Source organism: Pagrus major, chromosome 23 (genome assembly GCF_040436345.1).
Source record: "Pagrus major chromosome 23, Pma_NU_1.0".
Lineage (NCBI taxonomy): Eukaryota > Metazoa > Chordata > Actinopteri > Spariformes > Sparidae > Pagrus > Pagrus major.
The window spans coordinates 7,337,900-7,360,749 of NC_133237.1; the positions used below are offsets into that span (position 1 = coordinate 7,337,900).

The following is a 22,850-nucleotide window of genomic DNA, read 5'->3' on the forward strand; positions in this document are numbered from 1 at the left end:
TCCGGGATGCCGGGTAATCACAACATCAGCTGCTGTGGCCAAGATGGCGCAGAGCCTGGCAGAGTTGGAAGTTTCCCTGGACGCTGACCAAGCTGGGCACCAAGGGAAAGGTGTTATGAGGCGTTGCAGAGGACGGCCCAGGCTCACGGACACCGACCGAGCTCAGAGGCGTCTTGAATCCCGAAAGAAGTACGATGTGAGGAGGGTGTACCTGGGAGAGTCGCACAAGCTGTGGAGTGAGCTCCGCAGGCGGACCAGTCTGAGTGATGCTGGACTGGCAGAGTATCTGATCCTGCTCAACTCCACCTATGGAGACAAATACCAGCAGAAATACTGCGGGTAAGCAGTCACAGCTATTCTCTGTTTCTTTGTGCTAAAGTCATCTTACGTTAACCAGACAGCGCAAATGGTCTGCTGTCATATACTAGCTATTCCCTCAGCTTCACTGAGTGTTGCATTGTTTCTAACCTGACAGCTCACTGTCCACATGAACGTGTTTCTGCATTACAGGAAGAAAATTGCTCCAGAAGTAAAACAGAAAAAAGGTGAGTGGTGTCACTGACACATGGAAGTATTTTCTACATCGGTCACATGTGTTTGGGTGGTGCGTAATAGCTGGTTATGTTAGATCAGTTATAAATTGGTAGGTTGCTCAATAAATCTGTTATTTAATCTCTCAGCATGAAATCTGCTTTTCTGCTATTTTTTAACGTGATTTGAGAAAGAGAAATGTGCTAGGAGACAAATGGTTTCATTTATGTTTTAAGTATTAAGAAGCCTTAATGGTTTGTCCACCAGAGAGCACTGACAAGTAGACTTTTCAGGAAAATGTCCCGTTCAGTATATAGCTTGGTCAGAAATCTCAAAAACAGTAGACTTGTTTATTTATGTTGTGTTTATGTTTAAAAGGATTACCATCTGCTGATACATTGTATTAGATTTTGAAACTTCCAATTATCAATATCAGGAAATAAGTCAAATTTTTGTATGTCTAAGTACATTTTTCTTATTGAATCAAATCTAGAGATAGTAGAATACATTATAATTATGTAATAATAACTTCATTTTGACTTTTTAAGTCAAAAATTGTAACGTTTATTTCATTTTTCACTCATTTTGACTTAATTTCTCAAAATTATGTCTTGACATCCCCCAATTTTGACCTAAAAGTAAAATTTTGGACTTATCTAATAAGAGCTGAAATTATTTGTTGATTAAGCAATTAGCTGGTCAACAAAAAGATCTGCAAATATTTTAAAAATGGATTTGAGTTTTTTCATTACATTACATTACATTATGAAGTTCTAACCTAAAATATAAGGTCATGCTGTTTTTCTTTGTTTTTCGTGAAAATAAATTGAATATTTTTAGTTTTTTTAAATTTTGGGCTTTAGAAAATTGTGACATTTCAGGACTTTCTTCGGGTAAGAAGTAGAACTTAGTTTCTTTTAGTTTTTTACTTATAAAGTCGAACACAGTTATGATTTTGTGTCTCATAAGAGTATTTATATATTTTTTTCAGTCCTAACTTTTCATCCATTTTTGTCTCTTTATTTGGCAGAAATGAGCCTCCATAGAAGGGTGTTGTGTGTATTATATGGGCTATTTTGCCTAAAGAATTGTTGCTCTCACTCTCCTGATAAGTGGATTAACATGTAGATTTAAAATCTTCTCAAGTCCAGTTCTTCACTCATCTGCGACCTGACTTCTGTTGTTCCCCAGGCAGGAAGGAGCGAGTCTCCAGCCTCCAGAGTCTGGTGTGTTGGTACCAGGAGCACTCCTGCTCCTGCCCTCATGAGCCCCAGCTCAGAGCCCTGGAGCCCCAGCCCAACTTTTCCACTGCTGCCATCTGGCAATGTGACTCTGACCACTCATTTGTGCAATACCTTTTCTCACCACCGAGGGAGGCAAGTGACTCTGAGCAAGAAGGGGAAGTGAACGAAGAGGGCGATGGAGAGAATGTAGCAAAGACAGACATGCCTGTCGCTAAAGGTGTAGTGAGCAGGAAGAGGAGAAAGGAGGCTCACAAACAGTTCAAAGGTGCAGTGATAACTTTAATCTTTGACTCATTTAGCGCTATTCACTTTCATTCTTGATATTATAAGTATTTGAATATTTATCATTAGCTGGTACATCCTGAATTCCTTGATCAACAAGCTCTTTATCTGCTTTTCTGTAGATGTGGAAGAAAATGTGGATGTTTCTGAGACACAACATGCCCCCATGAGCCCCATAAAACAGACTTCAGCTCTAGACCACCCGCCCAGTATAGAGGCCTCTTCCAAGGATGTTCCACTGACAGGACAGCCGGTCTGGGAGATGGAGATGGTCATGGAGCAACAACAAGGCTCCCCTGCAGCAGCATTTTCCTCCGTCCCCTCAGAGGAGGAGGCCGAGGAGGCTGAGGATCTGAGGCAGGAGAGAGATGGAGAAGAGGAAGAGATCAGGACTGTACCGCACGGTTATGAGCGTGTTACTGTAACAACGTCCTTAGCTGATAAACTGGAGAAGGCGGACGAGGACTTAGTGCTGACACAGAGCTTGAGCGGCTCAGTCCCGCTGGGAGCTCAGCCGGAGCTGTCAGTCCCGCCGCCCATGCAAGAGCAGAGCGAGCTGTTTGACCCTCAGACTCTGCAGACGGTGGTGACCAGCTGTGAGATTCCTGACCAGAGGACCGCTTTGGAAGGCTCACAGGTGTGTGACTGAGTACTTTACAGAGATGTTGGTACACACAGAGGAGTGTACTATTTCTATTCTCAGATGTCACCGTTGTTTTTCCATCTTTTCTATCCCCAGTTAATTATCATCACTGGCCCCAGCTATGAAGCCCTGGCATCAGAGGGCATCCAGCTCAACATGGGCGGCGGAAACGTGGAGGAAGTCACCTGCACTGTCATCGGGGGTGTCACCTACAACCAGGTTTGCACGTCTGACTCAAAACTAAGAACAGCGGAGGATGAAGACTCCATGACAGGTGCGCTACATTCAGAACTGACTCTGCATTTTTGGGGCCCTTACTCAAAATACATACGGGGGGCTGAATCCAAATGTAGAACTTCCCTCTGTTACGTCCCCCAATAAAGATTTTGACCCCTATGAGGTCTAACATAATCAAATGAGTCAAGGTGCATCAGAAAGAACTTTTATTTTATTTATTATTAAATTATTTATTTAAACAAACCATGAACCAACCAGTATCAAGTCAAATAGTCAAAACAAAAGCTGATGGGCCCGCCAAAATAAACAAAAGGAAGGAAACCCACAAGAGGCTGTACTGCGGACTGAGTGCTAACCTCTACCCAAACAAAACGCTGTCAAACCAAACCTAACGGACGTAGGGCGAAGTGTATGCGAGATGTAAATGGTGGCCCCATAAGTGAATTTTGTTATTAATTTTAGACATCAGAAAGGTCAAACAGTTTGGTTGATGCTGCAGGCTGACTCAATAAGCTGTTGTACCATGAACTGAAACTGGCTGCTACCTATTTTGTGTTTCACAGAGTTAATTTGCTTACAGCACTGTGGAAGAGTCATGTAACATAGACTGTAATGAATACCCACGTGGTTATTTATGTTCCGTGCAAACATCATTCGATCTACGCGGAGATAAGACTCCAGAACACTGTGCATGCATGTACAAGAGATATAATGGAAAAGTTTCGCTGTTCTTCACCCTGAAACTAAAGTGAAACTAGAAAATCCTCAGGCTCTGAGTCCATCCAGGTAATTTTGATGAACATAGTCGAGGTATTGGCCTTAAATCCAGATGTTTGATCCTTGATTTGAGATGCGGCAGGAATAAAACCTGCAGCCACTAGTTTGAGTTGCTGCAGGGAACAGTGTTGGCAGAGCTGATTTGCATCTGCTTCTGTGACATTCTGCCGAAGACCCACCATAATGTTTACTCTACAATCCTGCTGTTGGTTGATGAGTATGTGTAAATTCTGTCCAGAGTTTCCTGCAAAAAGCACATTCTGGCTGACATCCTCTGGATAATACACAATGCTGTCAGAGATATCTAAACTGCTTTATTAAATGTATGTAGCCATCTTTTAGGCACTGTAAACTATAAAATGTAAATAAAATTAAAATAAATTGGGTCATGAAAGAAAGATACTGATGTGTCTCAGATGTTGAGGAGTCAAAGACACTCTATTACAGAAACCTGGATAATGTAAAATCACACACATGAATAACCAGGTTCCATGTCTTATCTTGAACATCATTAAAACCAGCATTTGTCACATCAGGGACACTAGTGTGCATGTGAAGGTACTAACTGATGACATGACACAGATCAACAGTTGAATTAAGATGAATGGAATTAAAATATATTTACTTTGGCACCAGAGTTTGTTTCCTGTTGAGGGTTCATGTTGCACACAAATTGTAAATACATGTGTTTCCATCCACCTTTTTTCTGCATGCATACGAATAAACCTGAATGGCAATGACTGAAATCAGAAAAGCAGTGCTAAAAAAACACAAAACTATTTTACACTTGGCAGAGTTGGAAAAGTTAATGTATCGATAAAAGCAAAATGTAGCCAAGTCCACTGGAAACAGAATCAGTGAATACACCATGACATACACAGGGCCAAACAGGCATAGGCTTAAATAGGGTTGTCATTATTAGGCACCTTATATTTTGGTTCATTAAGATGCTTTGCACTTGTACGTCAATTTAATACTTAAAATTTGACATAAAAGAGTTTTTTAAAGCTTTATTATTTGTGTGTTTTATCTGATGGTACGGAATGTGAATCTTAACTCTTGTCAGTTTACGTCTCTACCCTTAATTCCTGGTGTACAAAATACCAGAAGTGCAGCTGTTGTCATGTGGATCGAACTTGTCACGCCACACTCACACAACTTAATTCACTTGGGTCATTAACAGATGCCTGTGCACATGCGAGTGAACACACTTATGCAAATGAAGCTGTTGCTGTAACAGCGATATCTTAATATCGCTCATGCAACAATTTGCACAATATCGGAAATTAATTTTCTGCAATATATATATATATTACGATATGATTTTTTTAATCAAGATAACTTGAATAGCTCTATTTTGAAATAATTAATCATGCTAGAATAATTGGGGTATTTTTGGGGGAAGTGCATTATATCAAAAAACCCAAAGTCAGCCCTGCTTTGTTGATCAAGAATTATCAATGAGTGTGCGCTGTGTGTGCAGAGCCTTTAATAACCCCTAATACAGACTAAATTATGTAATATCTGACTTTTCTTGGAGATTAGTCATGGAAAGTGAAGTTTTTCTTTTGTATCAAGCAGCAGAAAAGTTGTAGAGAAGTTGTTGCATGATGTGTTTGAGTTAATTTGCCAGTGCTGAAACGATGTATATTGTGCAGCCCTATTGCCACTCATGGCAACCAAAGGCCAAGAATTGAGTGCCAATTTCTCAAAATGCTTGCCATCAGTTTTCATACTGTTTCTCTGCAGGTTTGAGCGACAAACAGCTGCTGCAGCCCAGTGTCGATGCTCTGGAGCTGGGTAGTGACAGAGAGCTGCAGCGGAGTCTGAGCAGGTAAGTGGCAAACATACGCTGGATGGTAAATTTGGGTCACATTCAGACACACTGAGAAGGATGTAAGGTCGAGGTGCACAGCAGAGATCTGCTCCTCTTACTGTCCTCTTGTTAAGTCTACAGTATGTGTTTTTGCAGCGTCAGGTCAAAGAGAAACAGGCGAGGTCCCGTCATTGAAGCAGATGGGATGCTCAAGATGTTCCACTGTCCATACGAGGGCTGCAGTCAAGTCTATGTTGCTATTAGCAGCTTTCAGGTAAAACAGCATTGATACCTCACATTTCAGCTATGTTTGTTTAGCTTAAGATTACACTAACCATCTGTGTGGTTCACTTCTCTCTCTCTGTAGAATCACGTCAACCTCGTTCACAGGAAAGGGAGGACCAAAGTTTGCCCCCATCCAGGCTGTGGGAAAAAGTTCTACCTGTCAAACCACCTGCATCGCCATATGATTATCCATTCAGGTGGGCTCACAAAGGGACACTCGTCATGTCTGAATCTCATTGTCATCAACCTCCAAATGTAACAGAATCTTTTTACAGGGGTCAGAGATTTCATCTGTGAGACGTGCGGGAAATCATTTAAGCGTAAGAATCACCTGGAGGTTCACCGGCGGACCCACACAGGAGAAACACCACTGCAGTAAGTTATTAAAGCTGAAAACAAATTTCAGTGTTATGTTGTCAGGTGAAATTTTGTAGTCGACAAGACATTTCTGGCGGCATGAGGGTGAATAGACAGTGACGAAATTTAAATTTTTGGGTGAACTTTTCCTTTAAGGATGGGTTCATTACATCACACTAATGCAGAAGTGAAACTGAATGAGTATGTAAGAGGATAAAGAAATTCATCAATAAAAGATGCGAATAATCAGCTATACAACTGTCGCTCTTCTTCTCTCTCACCCACGTCATCTGTCAGATGTGAAATCTGTGGCTACCAGTGTCGCCAGCGTGCGTCCCTGAACTGGCACATGAAGAAACACACTCCAGAGGCCCACTACAACTTCACCTGCGAGTTCTGTGAGAAGAGGTTCGAGAAGCTGGACAGCGTTAAATTCCACAAGCTAAAGAGCCACCCAGACAAGCAGGCAACCTGAGGTGTCCAGACACTGGTGCTGAGCAAGTACAAGTTGGCCCTCCGAAACCAGAGGGAAACTTCCAGTGATGAGACAGACTTTCCTTTGCTGTGTTTGTCTTACCTCTCATGTCCAGGATGATGTGAACCTGTGACCACGCAGTGAATGAAGGAAAAAGTGGGCCCGTCTGTCAGCTGTGCAGGACACGAGCTGTTTCAGAGTACAGCACCCAGACACTGGGTTTGAACCTAGTTGGTACAGCAGGAAAAAAAACTTTGTCTGCTGTTGATTGATGATGTCCAATTGACCGTTCGCTGAACCCCACCCCCAAACAGCTAAATTAATAGCTAAAATTATCGACATAATGTGAAAATAGCAATATTGACATCATGATCAGATATCCACCAAAGTTAGCATGCTAACCAGTTAGCCCCGACCTGTCTGGTACAAAGCTCCTGTGTTAGCACTATAAACACGAACACTCCCCTGGTGCTCTGTGCTCCCAGTTTAGACAGCGAGACGTACATGCAAACTGAGCTAACTTACTAACAGCAGCTACAGTTAGCAGCATATAGCGGTTACTCTGGTGAAATGCTGAAATATGAATTAGACAGCTGGCCAGATCTGACATATTGCACCTTAACAACAAGATGTAGACACAGCTGTTCAGTCAAACAGATTTCTCTACCTGTTGAGCTAAACATACTCCTTATATGAAAATTCTGGCTTGCTCTAATGTGACAAATAAAACATTAGCACAGCTGCCTAACTAGCTTCCTCCCCACAATAGTAACCCTTCAATACTTCCAATGGAAGCAGCATTTCATACTACTTTGTTTTTTTAAAGTGTTACAGGTTCCATTTAAAAAGCCCTGTTCATGATAGCACATCTACTATGTAGTATTTCCACACTGTGTGGGAGTCAGTCCAGGATGCTTCAGTGTGAGAGTGAAGCTAAAATTAGCGCCTCAGTTCAGCAAATCTTATGAATCACACCATGGCGAAGGCATGACCCACTCCACTCTGTCCATCTTGCCCTTATATTCTTTCCCTAACCCTAACCAATCATCACTCCTCACACCTAAATTTAACCAACCGAAACAATGATGGCAATGAGTACTTGGCAATCAGAGGCAGATTAGGACGGGCCATGCTTTTGCAGAAGGTGGATTCGTAATTTCGTACTCCTTATTGGATTTGGGAAAGCTTGCCTTCCAGCAATTCCAGCTAAACTTCACCAAACGTAGTTCTCATCTTAGAAGTCTTTTCTCTTCTAATGTTATAAGTGAAACACACTGTTTGAAAATATGAATATAACACAAAGCTAACCTTTACATTATAACAAAATAAATCCAATCCTACATTTTCCTTACTCATGTAGCTTATTTTCCCCCCTTTATTTGAAATCGGCAACCAATTGTCTGGAAGATTTCTAAGAATTTTGCGCGGTAAATCTGTCTCCAATATTACTGTTAAGTCCAAGAAAACAGGCGCAGCAACAATATGGAGGGGTGGGCTGAGCGAACGGTCATTCAAAGTTTGATAAGAAAAAATATTTTGCAACTGCCTAACAATGGTATGGTCCACTGAAGATCATTTTAATATGATAGCTTGGTCCATTGTTATGCTGCATTCCAGTTACATGGGAGACCACTCGCCCGAGTTGCTCTTACGCGAGAACGTGACGTCATTTCCTGGCTTGTAGCACAAATAGCGTTCCCGTTTGTCTCGCTACACGACGAGTCGGAAGAACATGGACGCCATCAGGGTACACCACCATGACAAGTTGTTATTTGGGTCAGTGGGTGAGATATCACTACATATGTGTGCTAATATACTTGAAATTAAGGCTGTAAAATTGACATCATTGAGGTGTGAGTGTTATCTGTTGCCCTACACTGCTCTTACTGACTCAAACGTAGGGTTCTCCTTTTCAGTTCTTCTATTATTGAGCATCTGTTGTGTGGGTCAGCAGTCTTGATCTTATATTTTTTCCTTAAAATCTGTTCTCAAGATCCCAGAGTCCTGACTCACAGGCCCCGAAGAGAAATCCTGTGAGTTTAATGTGACAGTTTCTCAGGAAAGTTCACCTCAGTCTTCTTGTGTTGCTGTCTTTTGTTGTGTCTGTGTTTTAGTTTCTAAGAAAATGCACTTTCCCCCCCCCCCCCCTTTCCTGTCAGTTCTGTTGACTGATGAATCACTAAAACATGTGAATATGACTCGTATTTGTATTGTATCTTTTTCTCACATTTGTTTGGCACAAAACAAGGTGTTCTTGCCTCTTGCATTATGCGCTTAAGGGTGTGTTTGTGTGTTTGTGACAAAGTGTGGGGTGTGCTTAAATAGTAAGAAAAGGCATGAAAAGCATAAGTGTCATAACACCTAGTCATAAAATTACATCACAGGTACTGGACCCTTTCAGTCAGCTGAATACTGGACATGTTCATTGTTACTAGATGTTTGGTTTAGCTCCAGCAAACAGAAATCCATCTTCTGAATTTGGTAATTAATTTTAATATTTGATGAGTTTACATATATTCATTAACTTTATATAAGCCCATTCCACACCTTCTCTGATCAGCGACTCAAACATTTCATGTCCCCATGAACATGCTGTGATTGATCATCAGTATTCTGCTGCTGTAAATAATCTATCCTCCTCCATTGTCTTGCAGTTGAGTTAGTAATATCCACCTGTCACAGTCTCTGTACTCCTTAATGTCTGCTTTAAATCACTGTGAAGTTCAGATGAAGCATATGGCACACTGTACAATGTCAGAAATATGACATTGGAGGAAGTCTACGGATCAAAGCGTGACATTTTTATTTATACTGGCATTTTATTAAAAGTAAACTACAAGTTCAACATTTAAAAAAGTTTCTCAAAAATACATTAACCTTGCAGCTAAGCAACAAACCCAAACCACACACAGATATACAAATTAGAAACCAGATAACCTGACAGGTCTGACTGGGTCATAGTCAGCGAGCAGGTCAGAAATCATTCAGTGCTTTAGAAAGTAAAGGTTTGAAGTTTATCAGTCTTTCTCTAGATGAGATATGAGTACTGGAGTTCAATGTTTGCATGTACACAAGAGGCCTCTGCTGCATTTGAATGAGCTGGAGCCTTCCTTTTATTTGTGTGGGTAATTATCAAAGAGAGCCTTCTATTCTACTGTGGTTTGTGCAAATGAGCACACCTCCCCACGTCATCAAGGTAAACAACTTCCTTTATCTTGCCGTCCTCTGGAAAAACACACCCTGCCAACACGAGTGGTCATTGTTGCCCATGAATCAGCTCGAGACAAGAATCCCCACTTCTGTCCAAAAAGTGGCAATTGAAGAATCTTATGAGCACTTGCAGAAAAATGTTCCCTCAAAAATCGAAACGTAACAACTGCAATTCTGTGAAAATTCATCAGCTGAGAGAAACGAAAAGCTCCAGTAACCTACAGCTATTAGTTCTGTAAAGTTGTGCTTCAAGTAGCTGAAAGCCACATTAACTCATTATCACCTTATACTGTATATTGTTGTGGCTTACTGTGTGAGTTAGAAAGTAGATGGGGTACCTATTTACACATCCAGCCGATAAGGAGAAACACTGCCATTTATTTGAAGTTGTGCTTCTGTTCACCTGGTGAATCTAAATCCAATATTGACTGTAGCTGTGTTTGGGTCTCCTGGTCTGGCTCTTAGGCTGCTAAATGCTCCATTATGTTCACCAGGTAGTCACAAAATGTGTCCATCTGCTGTTTGGTGCTGGGCAGCATACAGACGTTGAACAGAGTTTTCTTTTCACAGAAAATTTGCATGATGTGGCAGCAAACAAGGCTGGTGATAGTGTGAAGACTGAGCCAAACAGTTTTGGGCCATACAACTGAAACTTAGAGATGTAAGGAGCTCCCCCTCAGCTATACGGAGTATACGTGTTGCATGGGGGGCTGCAGAGTTGGGTGATGATTCTCTACAGGTTCCTTTAGATTATAGGTAGTTGATTTTTCCATTGTTAATAAAAAAATACTGATTGATGGTGATTTTTATGAAAATGAATAATTAAAAAAAAAAAATACATCAACAGAGCTTGTAGAAAGGTGCGGAATAAAGTATCTCTTTTCCTTAAAACATCATTATGATTGTGAATTAATAATCTTACAATGTTTGTCGGGTCTAAAATGATTGTTTTGTTTATTTCTGTGCAAGAATTCTGACAGTTGGTTCCAGCTTCTAACAGGGTTTGTCAGCCAATAGTATAATGCCGTAGGAATCACGTGGTACCTGTGATGTGTCATCAGCATCGACAGTCTTGGTAGTTGCTCAGTATCTGTACCGCCTTAATGTAAGCTAGCGAGCACATTGCCTCTGTTCAATCTTTGGTGAATGCACAACGGGCAGGATGTAGCTAATCCGAGACAGAGTAGGGTTGGTCATGCCAAGCAAGGTAGTGTGATCTAAAATAACACAGCTCCAGCAGTAGCAACTTTATGTCTGCTGACTGACTAGAGTGTATATATTTTATAATAAATGTATAAAAATATATATTTATATAACGCCTGTTACATAGTGACGCACATAAGTTATGGAAGTAAAGTGTCGACTCCAAACCAGGCGTTTCAGGTGGTGCAGGAGCAGTAAGGGCTTTTTCACTTTGCAGACCTTTTACATGCACAAAAATGCTTCATAACACAATAAAGGAAAGGCAAAAACCCAAAAGGCATAATATGACCTCTTTAAAGTAAGAAGAAAACCAGTGAAGAACAGGGCCAAACTGACTGAATCATACAAACAACTGAATAATGATAATATCATGATCAACCATGTCAAAGGCAGCATTAAGGTCAAGCCAAACTACGATATAAATTATTTTTCTGGAAGAACTATTTACTGGAACATGTTGTTCACTCTGTGGATGGAAAGCTAATAATATTCCAGCCTGTAGCTCCTAATTACAAAGTAATTTGTCATATTTACAAACTGTGTTCAAATTAACACCTTCAAACAGAGTCGCATGTAAAGCTATAAAGACTGCAGTACATACAGGTGTTCTCTCTCTCTCTCCCTCAGGGGCGACCAGCCTAACTCCATGGTGATGTGTGTTATTGCTCAGCAGCTTTGGTCACGCCCACCTGCTCCCCCTCCCTTTGCAGTACTTCTAACCAGCCGGCAGCCTTACAATAAAAGCAGAAAGCAGAAAAAGTCACTCAGAGGGAGAGAACGGCAGGAAGTGGGAGACAGAGAGTATATTGTGGGTCATTTTCAGAGGACAGAAGAATAATACACTCCTGTACTGCTGTTATCTCACAGTCAGTCTGCTCCCACAGTAGCCTCCTCCATCACCAGACTGAAGGACTGTGAGCAGTGACCCAGCCTCAGAGCACGTCCTTGGATATTTCCTGTGAAAGGTAAGCCAAATGATAACTTAACTTAGACAAGGCTGTGACTTAAAGTTATACGGTAGCTTCTCCAAGTGACTTTCAAGTCTTTTGGTTATGATTCAAGTGCCGTACCAACATAGGGAGGGATCCATCCAACAATGATCCTTTGTCTCCTGAGACCTGCTTGCAATTATTCCGCTCAATGGCGTCCTTTGAGATTTGTCTGTCTCTGTTTTGGATGGAAGTTGGTCACTCAGAGATGTTTCAGAGGTTTTGTCGATCCAAGAGCAACAGATACAGACCATGTATCTGCTCTGCTCACATATCTAACAAAAATACACCAAAGAAGAGCTCCTCCTTTTCTTTAACCTGTGTTTTCAGAGGTAATGGATGTGCACTCTATATCATATTTTTTGTCATTGCTGGGACTTTCTGAGTCTCCAGCATGTTAATACATCACCAGGCTGACTCCTGGGTGTCAGAGTGCAATCACTGACCATGAGGAAGTGGGAAAAACTCAGAGGAGTGAAATGAGAGGGAGTTTGGGGAGTCAAGGCAACCAGTCGTCATGTTCCTGAGGGCAATCCTGACCCCCGAATGTATGATTAACTTGATGACAACCAGCTTTAGTTTAACAGCAGACGCAGGCTAAATGAATTGACAAGCCACTTCCTGTTGTGGGTTCTGGAGTGGCTATTTATGTACGTGTTAAATGAGTGAGAAAAACTGTTGCAGTAAAGTGAAATAATACTGAGGAGACAGAGGCCACGAGGGATGTCCCAATTATATGCTATACACAATAGGGTTCTGCTCAGTCATTGTCGTCGGGATAACGATTTGTCTGTTTTGTCACGACGCACAAAGGGCACTGTTCCCCATCTGGGAGGTCTACACACACACACACACACACACACACACACACTTGTAAGTGAGAATCTTGAAGTTACTCTAGGACAGTAGAGGTTGTAAAAGGAGTTGGGAGGAGAAGATTTGGAGATATACAGTGCATGTGTGTGTGTGTGTGTGTCTGTGTGTGTGTTTGATGAGTTGATGAAAGCTAAATGTGATATATTTGTTCGGTGTATTGTGTATTTGGTCATTAGTGTTAGCATCATAGTTGAACTCGTTCCTGAGTGCTGGGTGAGTGAGGGATCAGCTGGCCAGCCACAGAGTTTTCTATGCAAATACACTCTACAGTCTTTGTTCCTTCAATATACGCCATTTGTATCCATATTCCCTTCACTCTTTCCCTTATTATCTCTGTTTATGATTTTATTGTCGGTACAAATTGTTAAAAGATTTTAATGCCACATGGTATAAAATGTGAAGAGATGAAACATTTCCTCGTCAGCTGTGTAGATGTATAACTCATGCGTTCCTTTCACATTTGCATGTCAAATGACTCAGTGAAACTTAAAAAAATACTTCCTCAATCATTGCTCTCCTTAATTCTAAACTAAACAAAGCCCTCACCTAAGTTGCACACAAGGTGACACACGACAGTAAATGAAAGGCTCGGGGCACTCAGAGTGTTTGAGAAAGATAAGTTATTAGGCTTACAAAGGAAACAAGGTGAGGAGTTGGGAAAGTGGCAGGTGTTTTCCCCTCCCCAGCTCTCTCCTCTCCACTGCACAGAGGAAACAATCCCACTACTAATACGTCACCTTACCGGCAGTGCATAAAGACATAGTGAAACACATCATCAAGATGACTAACACTGTGCACACAAATGACTGATGTGTGTGAAAATTGTTGTTAAATCCTTTTATAATGGATGAGTAAAGGAACTTAAAGATACAAACGATAAAAAGTTCTGAACAGTGTTGTTTGAAAAACCTTTAACAATGCCTCTTTTTCCTCCATAGGTTGAACAATCAGCAGCAAAAATGGGATGTTTTGGATTCCTCAAAGCCATGATGTTTGTTTTCAACGGCATTATCTTTGTAAGTTTTATGCTCAATTAAAAATACTTCAAAAACTATGATTTTGTCTTCTAGAGACAAAAACCCTGCCTATTTTACATTCTACATCTGTGTGCATCGGCAGGAGGTTGTTGTGTGAAAGATGAATGAACATGTCCAAAATATGAATTTGAGACATCCTCTCTGTTTGATGCAGCTGTCCAGCTGTTATTCATGTTTTACATTAATGGAAGAACAGTATTTTAAAGGGAGCCTCAGCAATTTAGCATTTCACTTCTAACTTGCCTTCAAGTTAGATCCCTAAGATGGGTTAGTATGGGTTTGCAGGCTGGCGGGTGGGGACTCCCCATGACAGTTCAACTGACCTTTATGTGTGACACTGATGTAGTTTCCCTTAAACATTAAGACTTTCCCCACTCCTCTCTTCCTGTCTCTTCTTCTCCTTCAGGTGGCAGGTGTTGCCATCCTGGGTGTTGGGATCTGGGTGAAGGTGGACAGCGGCTCCATCTTCAACTTTCTCGGGAAAATTGAAAATGTTCCACCAGAACTCACTCAGGTGCTCAATGTGGGCTACCTGCTGATCGCATTAGGAGCACTCCTGCTCGTCATCGGCTTTCTAGGCTGCTGTGGAGCCGTCAGAGAAAGCAAGTGCATGCTGCTGCTGGTAGGTTGTCCTCAGAGAGTAAAAGGAATAGTTCACCGTTACGCCTTTAATCTTTTTTTTGCCAAGAGTTAGATTAGAAGATCGTTACAACTCTCATATTTGGACTTAAATATGAAGCTGCTAGTTAGCCTAGCATAAAAATCATTGACGTTGAAAAAAAAAACATGTAACATCGCTAAAGAAGGCACCCTGTTGTTGAAGTCCAATATAAGTGCTCCGGCCTTCGTTGCAAGTTATCGTAGTTTTAATACCTAAAGTTTGTCAAAACTTCTTGAGCAGCAGACACATAACCTGAAGTTTTGAATGCGCAAGATACAGAAAAAAGTGCTGTCTTCACACCTTGGTTTTTATACAGCCTAGATTATGTCTTGATTAGTGAGATTTACAGGTACAGGCAGATTTTGTTACCCTTGAACAGAAACCAGTGGTTTCCTGTTTCAAGTCTTTGTGCTGGTAGAAGCTTAATATTTACCCTACATACACGAGAGTGGTATCAATCTTCTTATCTAACTCTTTGCAGGAAAGGGAAATAAGTTCACCTTTTAAAAAAAGCTTCCTTTAAAATGTAATTATCAACCGTTGGTGCATACAAACTTTTCAATGGTTTGCATCCTAATTTGGTGCAAATGTAACCACGTTTCCAGAAAATCTGCAAACGAAATAATGAATAACTATTAGGACTGAGCAATATATAAAATATGTACCATTATCGTAATACGAGACTAGAAACCACCTGAGAGTTTGGATATTGTTATATTGTGATATAGCACAAGTGTTGTCTTTTCCTGGTTTTAAAGGCTGCATTACAGTAAAGAGATGTCATTTTCTAAACTTACCAGACTGTTCCACTTGTTCGAATACTTGCCTTTACCCTCTAAGTCATTATATCCACATTACTGAAGATTATTTGTTATAAATCTCACTGTGCTAATGTTTTATGAAAGTACCAGTCCCTACAATATTCTCACAATATTAATACTGAGGCTTTTGGTCAAGAAATATTGTGATTATCACCTGCTATCACAGCTTTAGACTCGTAAACAATACAGTGAAATCAATTTAAATGAAAATGAATTTAAATAATTTTAACCTTATGATCTCCTTCCTAGTTTTTTATCATCGTCCTGCTAGTCTTCATCGCAGAGGTTGCTGGTGCGATTGTGATCTTGGTATTCAGACCATTGGTAAGCACACTAATGAATTTATCACACAGAGGATACTGGTTGCTGGATTATCACGACCTTTTGGCTCTTGGACCCAAAAGCTTCTGTATTCTTGCATTTTAGGCGGACGAGTTGTTTACCAAGGTTGGCAAAGCTGCAGTTGAGAACATCAAGAAGGACTATGGGGAGAATGCTGACATCACAGGACTGTGGAATACTACGATGAGCACAGTATGTATCTCTGCCAAACAATGACAAAAAGATCTTTTTCACACCATTTCACTGATGCTTTGTTTAACATATACTCTCTTTGTGTCCACTTTAGTTAAAATGTTGTGGATTCTATAACTCATCAGACTTCGAGGGTTCTCCATATTATGTGGACCACAACCGGCAATACCCACCACAGTGCTGTCCAGGCACTGATAACCCCTGTAATCAAACAGTGGCCGACAGTGTCATGGTATGGGCGGCAAAATCATCCACCTGCCTGATGGAAAAACATCTTGTCTTGTCTCCTGTTTTACCTCTACTCTTTACTTTCTTTCAGACAATCACCGGTTGCTTCCCAAAGATCAAGCAGCTGATTGATGACAACACGGTGGTTATTGTAGGAGTGGCGCTGGGAATTGCAGCTCTGGAGGTATGACTCTCATCCTCTTCAGATAGGCTGAAATGCATCAGATAAATCTGATTAATGACTGTAAATGAAGCCATATTCAGCCATATCTGATGACTGCTGCCAGACTTTTGACTCAGACTAGGAAACATGACCACGTTACACTGATCCTGGCTTCCTTACACTGATAACCTGTTGTTTTTAGAATTGTTTTTGAATATATTATTGATTATTTGCAAAGCTCGAGAGGCCTCACTCCAGGTTATTTCACACACCTGTTATTGCCCTGTCTCTTTCAACTTCCTGAGATCCACAGATGCATCCTTCCTTGTTTTATGCATGAATACACAGAGGCGTTAGAGCATTAAAACACCTTGAATTTGATATCATATCATTACACAGCTTGCTTTCTTGTACACATGTAGTTACTTTGCTTTTTTAATTGCATGTTTTACTAATATGTATATTCTCCTCAGATATGTGCCATGGCTGTCTCCATGATCCTCTTCTGCAGAATAAAATCCATGAGCGCCTAAATGCAAGTAGCAAAGGGCTTTTAAAAGATCATTTCTAATCACTGGAGCCTCTCTGCTTCCTGTTCAGCCTGTAGAGGAGTGAAGGGCTACGTCTTTATCATGCAAAAATGCCTCATCATTTAGAAGAGTAAATGTCAGATCATGTGCAATCAGAATGACTGAATGATATAACAAATCTATTTTTTACTACATTTAAATCATTTAATAGATGCCTATAGATGTATATGAATGTACATTATGTTTTTCTTCAGAGCGCTACACTTTGTAAAACAGGCTACACACACCATCTACTTCACCAGAGATTATTGTAAATGTCAAACAGGGCTACTGCGTGTAACACACAGCCAATTAATGAGGAAATACACGATAACTCCATTCATTGTGATAATTAAACAAAGGCTGGTATGTTTGACACAGGAACCACTGTTGTGAATGTTGTTGCCATGACTTAGCTTGTAAAATAGCAACAGAAATGATGGATTATTTGTATGTACATGTTGTGAGCTGATCAATTTTGAAATAAAGTGCAAAGTATTTGTAGACCCTGGTGAGTTTTTTGCAGATGTTTTGAAGAGGAAGACGACCGTACAAACTGTAGTAAAAAGTAAACATCATTGTTCTACTTCCATTTTATCACGCTTCAGCAAGCTTACAGCAGCAAGCGAGAACATGAGGGTTAAAAGTATCTTTTCAACTACTGAGTTTATAAGTGGACTGGATTTTTGCACTACTATGTCTGAAACTATTGTGTTAAAAACAGTGGAAACATGAACTCTAATTTCCCATCAAGTTTCCCAGGTAGAGTCAGGATTTTTATTTAAACAAGATAACATACAACACATACACTGTTTATCTGAACCAGGATCAAGCTAATTGTCTTGGTTTATGTAGTTCAATAAAAGTAAAACAGGGTGTTAATGTATCACTCGCAACGAGCAAATGCTGTTTACCCTTGCTGTTAGATAAGCTGGCTTATGCATCTGAAGTGTGTGTTCATGAAGGACAAACCATTTAGAAAACCATGAGTCCAAAAGCTGCAGTTTGTCAACATCATCAGGCTGTGAGTCACTGGGGAGTTCAGTCACACTTTGAGATTAGTCGAGCAGCCGTCACAGTTTCATTTTCATCATTGCTTTCAATCACGTCTGTTGTTGATAATCGCTCAGTTTTTGCTGTTGTACTGACACAGTCTATATCTCTTAATGAAGACACCTCCTACAGTACAGACCTCTGTAGCCCGCTGGTTGAGGCGGTTGAAGCTGCTGAGATGTAATCCTTCAGTCAGAAGCCTAAACCAATAGGAGAAGAGATTTATGGCGGGAAAAGGCAGTACAATAAAACAAAGGTGTATTACTTACAATGTGGCTACAAGATTATCCTAAAGTAAACAATACAGCCAAAATGGCAAAAATACAACATAAAGAAATATGAAATAAATGTTGTTGTTTTTTTTGTACAACCTCTTCAGCTTTGATATATAGCAGTTTAGCTAACTTTCCCCTGTAGCCTGTTACTGAGACATAGGCCTAAATATAAGTGTAATTCATTTGTATGAACTTAAACACTACCCCAGGACTTTAACTGTAACAGTATGAAACAAAGGCGCTTCAAATTCATTATAATTAAAGACAGAAATAAACTAAGACGTAGGCTACTAGCAGCATATTTTCTCATTAGCTCGATTAGCGTAGGCAACACTGGCTGTGTGCAATTATTGTGCACCTGAAAACAAATATAGATAGACAAAACTGTTCATATAAATACTTTATCCACACAGAGGCACATACATCACAGGTCAGGTGACAGGCTCAACTCCTCCAGGCGGCCTCTCAATGATATTCCAGTGCAGTATCACAGTCCCACCACAAGGCGGCGCCGCAGATTATCTGACAAACACAACCACCTCTCTCAGTCCTGACCTGTGGTACTCAAATGTTCAGCCTACCAGCCCTTACAAACATGCAGTGTGTTGTTGTGGCCCTTTTTATATGAGAGCCATTTCCCCTCTGATCTTCTACCATTGATTGATTTAATACGTGTCAGGAGCCTACTGTTTCACAAATAACAGCAATGAGTTGAGAAAAGTCAAAGTATGAATAAAGATTTGTGTATCAGAACATTTTTCTTCTCTCCTCTCCCATTAATCATGTCAAGACCCCTCAGATTTATTATGTGACCCTTTGGACCAATGGAATAAAATTCTTCTTACACATTAATAATCTAATAATGTGACATACACAGGTTTGGGGAGTACTGGGATGCATGTAACGGGATTATGAAATTAAGATACAAAAAAAATCACCTGTATTCTACCTGTATTATAAAGTTACAGTAAAAAGATGTAGTTAGATTACAGATACATTCAGTAAAAAGGGGATTAGTAGCAGGATTAACGTTTATAAAGTGAAGAATGATATACTAGTCTGTAACCATGCACACATGACAACACTTCATGGGTCTCACACATCACTCTGGTGTTGAGTGAATCCAAATACGCAGATATTCAGATCAAATAAAGGTCATCTTATTGGTATTCCTTTTCTCTTACTACAAATTTTAACATGTAATTAGTAACTGTATCAGAATACATTTTTAAAGTAATCCTCCCAACCCTGGAACCCCTGGATACACACTAATATATCAGTCAAGTGGGTCCTTTTTACCATCAGAGTTTGTCCCTGTCTGAGTAATGAACATCACCATGCAGTCTGTTTGCTGAGCATGAATGAGGGACAGTTTCAGAAATATGATCGTACGTCTCATTGACTGTACAGACTGTAGTTACAGTTTCTGTCCATAAGATGTCAGAGTATGCCTCAAATCCAGAGAGTGTTGAATCGGCTCTGTGAATACACTGTGTGTGTGTGTGTGTGTGTGTGTGTGTGTGTGTGTGTGTGTGCGTGTGTGTGTGTGTGTAGGGGAATAGAAGCAAGTGCAATACAAACCTTCAACATGTTCCACTACAGACGTATAAGCTGTAACTAATGGTGAATAAATCAATTATTCATTCATCCTTAAGCCTTTAGTTAAAACAACTTTTAGGTGACCAGCTTGAGGACACCTCCATATATCAACTTCTTCAGTATCACTCTTGCTTCATCTGTTATTGCTTTACCATGAATTTAAATCTGAAAATCCACAACTTTTGACTAGATGACTCATTAGAAAGTGAGAACATGATACTTGTTGGTGAAGCCAAGAACAATACCAAGAAATTGAGTCACACTTTGCCCACCTGATCCTAGATTCTGATCAACTGTATCGCTTGGGATATTAATTAAATTAGAGTAGGGACTCTTTTATTTTCTCTTTTTAAGACTTAAAGTATTAGACACTAATACATAAAGAAATGCTAATTCAGAGTTACTTCATATATCAGTTAATATGTGACCAAACCAGCTGGATTCTTCTCACATAAACGTTTATTTAAGGACCATATTTGCTCATTCGCACGCTGATGTAATTATTTTTTGTTCATTTGTTTTTGTTGAGAATCTATTCGAGTTGGGGCATGCTGGATGAGCACCTAAACATTGGATTTCACCAGGATTTGATGGGATAACTGTGGATTTTTACACCTTTATGTTTGAGAAGACAGAAGAGAGATGCTTTACAATGCCTTCTTAGAATATACTGTAACAATGTGTGTGTCTATCTCTCTCTCCTCTGCTCATTAAAGTCCATGTCCAAACTTTAAACTGTCATGTTGTCCTGGCCCGTTCTTTAAAATGTTCTTTCATCTGTTCATAGAAAATGTGCATAAAAACATTTCAAGCACACCACACTGACGCCATGCCTCTGTGTATTAGCTGTACCACATTAATGATGGACACTACTAACTACATTACTAATTACATTCAGAGTGTGTATAGTGAAATAATCGCCATTGATTATTAATGATGGTCCATATTCATCCAGACTACAGACTCTGAGCACAGACAAGATCTCTATACAGTACAAAATGGCACAATAAAGAGCGCATGATCAGTTTCCACTGATCACAGCCATTTGTTTTGGTTGGTTCACTTCATTGGCCTTTGCCTCTTCAGTCAGGCTCCTCACCTTCCTGTAAATCACTCCCTGCTCCTTTGATTTTATTTCATCTGTCTGTGAGTTAGTACAAGTGTCGGCTAATTGTGTGTGTTCTGTGGTTGGTCAATGAAACAACTGAATAACGCTGATAATATAGAGAGAATCAATGAAATCAATGAAAACCTTAATTTATTTTTTCTTCAAGTCCTATGGAGTGAATGTTGAAGTGTCCGCACTGATCTCTCAGGGGAAACTGTCCCCTCCCACTGCTCCTCCCCTTATATGAAAAAGTATAAAAAGCCATATTCTACAGATTTCAGACGCTAACCATGGATCGAGTTCGCCGGATCATCCTTGCGCTGCTCCAGCTACCGAGATGGCTTTGTGCTAATGGATTTGGATTCGAGCTGATCTGGCAGAAACCTGATGGTCTCGTTTTCACGCTTCTGCGTGACGGACAGCCACTCGTTGTGGTCTTCATTGATCGTCCCCGGCACAGGATCCCTGCTGATAATGCACCTGTGCAGTGATGTCCACGGTGGCATCTGCGTGGAGACACCGGCTCTTATGACGCTCTGCGTGCCGCGTTCACCTACAATGATCATCTGGAGCGTCGAGCTCGGACACCGAGCGCATCACAACACAGTCGCGTTATCCACGACAATATTATTACACAGCACCAACATGGCGCATGAGCAAGTACTCCACAGACGCACGAGACACCACGATGTCCTCACACAATATACTGCGACAATCTCGCAACAGCTCACCGAGGACATCCTCACACACTCCACAAAGATCACCGCCATAAAAAGACAAAGGCAGGTTAAAAATATTTGAATAAAGTTTGAGTGAGATAATTTGTTTCTGTGTTAAAACTGTAAAACTGCTGCTCCCCCAGCCGTGCCGTTGTGCAGCACATGGACTCCCTCCGTGCGTCACGATGCTGCTGTGTAATGATGTACTCGTGGGTAACGCGGCGGCGCTGTCATGCGTTCAGTGTCCGAAGTCGACGCTTCAGATAGTCTTTTGGAGATAAGAGCGGGAGTCAGAACTTAATGTTGTGTTCTGTCTTGTGTTGCTTTGAGGTTGTGTTGTGTTTTCACTAAAGTCAGTTCTGGTGGGATCTTTGCTCCGAATCAAGCAGTGGAAGCGTCATGTGGCTCGTGCGTAAAAGTAGCTGCTGCTGGTCCATACAAAGGTGTTTTTACGTGTATGAGTCACAGGAGAGTGAAGCAGCTCTGCTCTCATTCATGTAGCGCTACAGAAGGGACACAGCGCAGGTAAGGCGTTGATATTAAAGAACAGAACCTGTTTTCTAACCTTTTGTGCTGCGACCTTTTGTGCCAAATTCTACTGTGGAGCCAGTTCTTGTTTGTTTGGTTTTGTTCCAAAAAATTAAACGTGTGTTATATTCAGTATATCCAGTTATATTCACTTTTACATGCTTGTTCCCGTGAAATGGTTTTGTTGTTGATGTGATACATCACGACCTCAGTGGAGTTTCATACCAGAGTGAAGTGACTCAAGTGTATCAGTCCCAAGTTTTAGATTTGATTTCTTCTCTGATTCACCATCTGTTTTAATAAACTGTGATCGTCTGCTTGTAGGTCGGAACAATAAAATGACCACACAAACATTTTTTAATAGAATTTCTTTTTTTAGAGAGAGAGAGAGAGAGAGAGAGACATCTATTTGTGATTTATTTAAATGTGCACCATTAACTTTTATGAAGCATACAACTCTCAGCTGCATGTGCTTGATGGTGTTAAAATCGTTATTTCTAATATATTCCTTGTTTTTCTGAATGAGTAGACTACCTCAACCCGCTGCAGGTGTGTGTGATCAGCCATAGCTCAGGCCACCAGAAGGCCACGCCCACCAACCCCACAGCACCTCTGAAACACATAAGCAAA

The 22,850-nt window shown here is 40.6% G+C and overlaps 2 protein-coding genes across 2 annotated transcripts; both read left to right on the forward strand.

Annotated features, from left to right (window-relative positions):
- Window positions 1–93: 93 nt before the first annotated feature.
- znf653 (zinc finger protein 653) lies at window positions 94–8,845 on the forward strand. Its single transcript, XM_073493663.1, has 10 exons — window positions 94–339; window positions 511–545; window positions 1,723–2,040; window positions 2,180–2,694; window positions 2,797–2,974; window positions 5,464–5,548; window positions 5,687–5,804; window positions 5,898–6,012; window positions 6,091–6,190; window positions 6,470–8,845. The coding sequence occupies exons 1-10, from the start codon at window positions 116–118 to the stop codon at window positions 6,645–6,647; spliced, it is 1,866 nt and encodes a 621-aa protein (XP_073349764.1). The 5' UTR covers window positions 94–115; the 3' UTR covers window positions 6,648–8,845.
- Window positions 8,846–11,831: 2,986 nt separating this feature from the next.
- tspan34b (tetraspanin 34b) lies at window positions 11,832–17,445 on the forward strand. The gene is made up of 8 exons (XM_073494716.1): window positions 11,832–12,025; window positions 13,864–13,941; window positions 14,369–14,584; window positions 15,694–15,768; window positions 15,871–15,978; window positions 16,073–16,210; window positions 16,298–16,390; window positions 16,843–17,445. The coding sequence occupies exons 2-8, from the start codon at window positions 13,885–13,887 to the stop codon at window positions 16,900–16,902; spliced, it is 747 nt and encodes a 248-aa protein (XP_073350817.1). The 5' UTR covers window positions 11,832–12,025; window positions 13,864–13,884; the 3' UTR covers window positions 16,903–17,445.
- The last annotated feature ends 5,405 nt before the right edge of the window (window positions 17,446–22,850 follow it).

Excerpts from the sequence above, each read along its gene's own strand:
- znf653 (XM_073493663.1), top strand. The coding sequence starts at position 116 with ATGAGGCGTTGCAGAGGACGGCCCAGGCTCACGGACACCGACCGAGCT. Across the intron at positions 5,805-5,897 it reads TTGCTATTAGCAGCTTTCAG|AATCACGTCAACCTCGTTCA; the intron begins GTAAAACAGCAT and ends CTCTCTCTGTAG. Across the intron at positions 6,191-6,469 it reads ACAGGAGAAACACCACTGCA|ATGTGAAATCTGTGGCTACC; the intron begins GTAAGTTATTAA and ends GTCATCTGTCAG.
- tspan34b (XM_073494716.1), top strand. The coding sequence starts at position 13,885 with ATGGGATGTTTTGGATTCCTCAAAGCCATGATGTTTGTTTTCAACGGC. Across the intron at positions 16,211-16,297 it reads CAGTGGCCGACAGTGTCATG|ACAATCACCGGTTGCTTCCC; the intron begins GTATGGGCGGCA and ends ACTTTCTTTCAG. Across the intron at positions 16,391-16,842 it reads TGGGAATTGCAGCTCTGGAG|ATATGTGCCATGGCTGTCTC; the intron begins GTATGACTCTCA and ends TATTCTCCTCAG.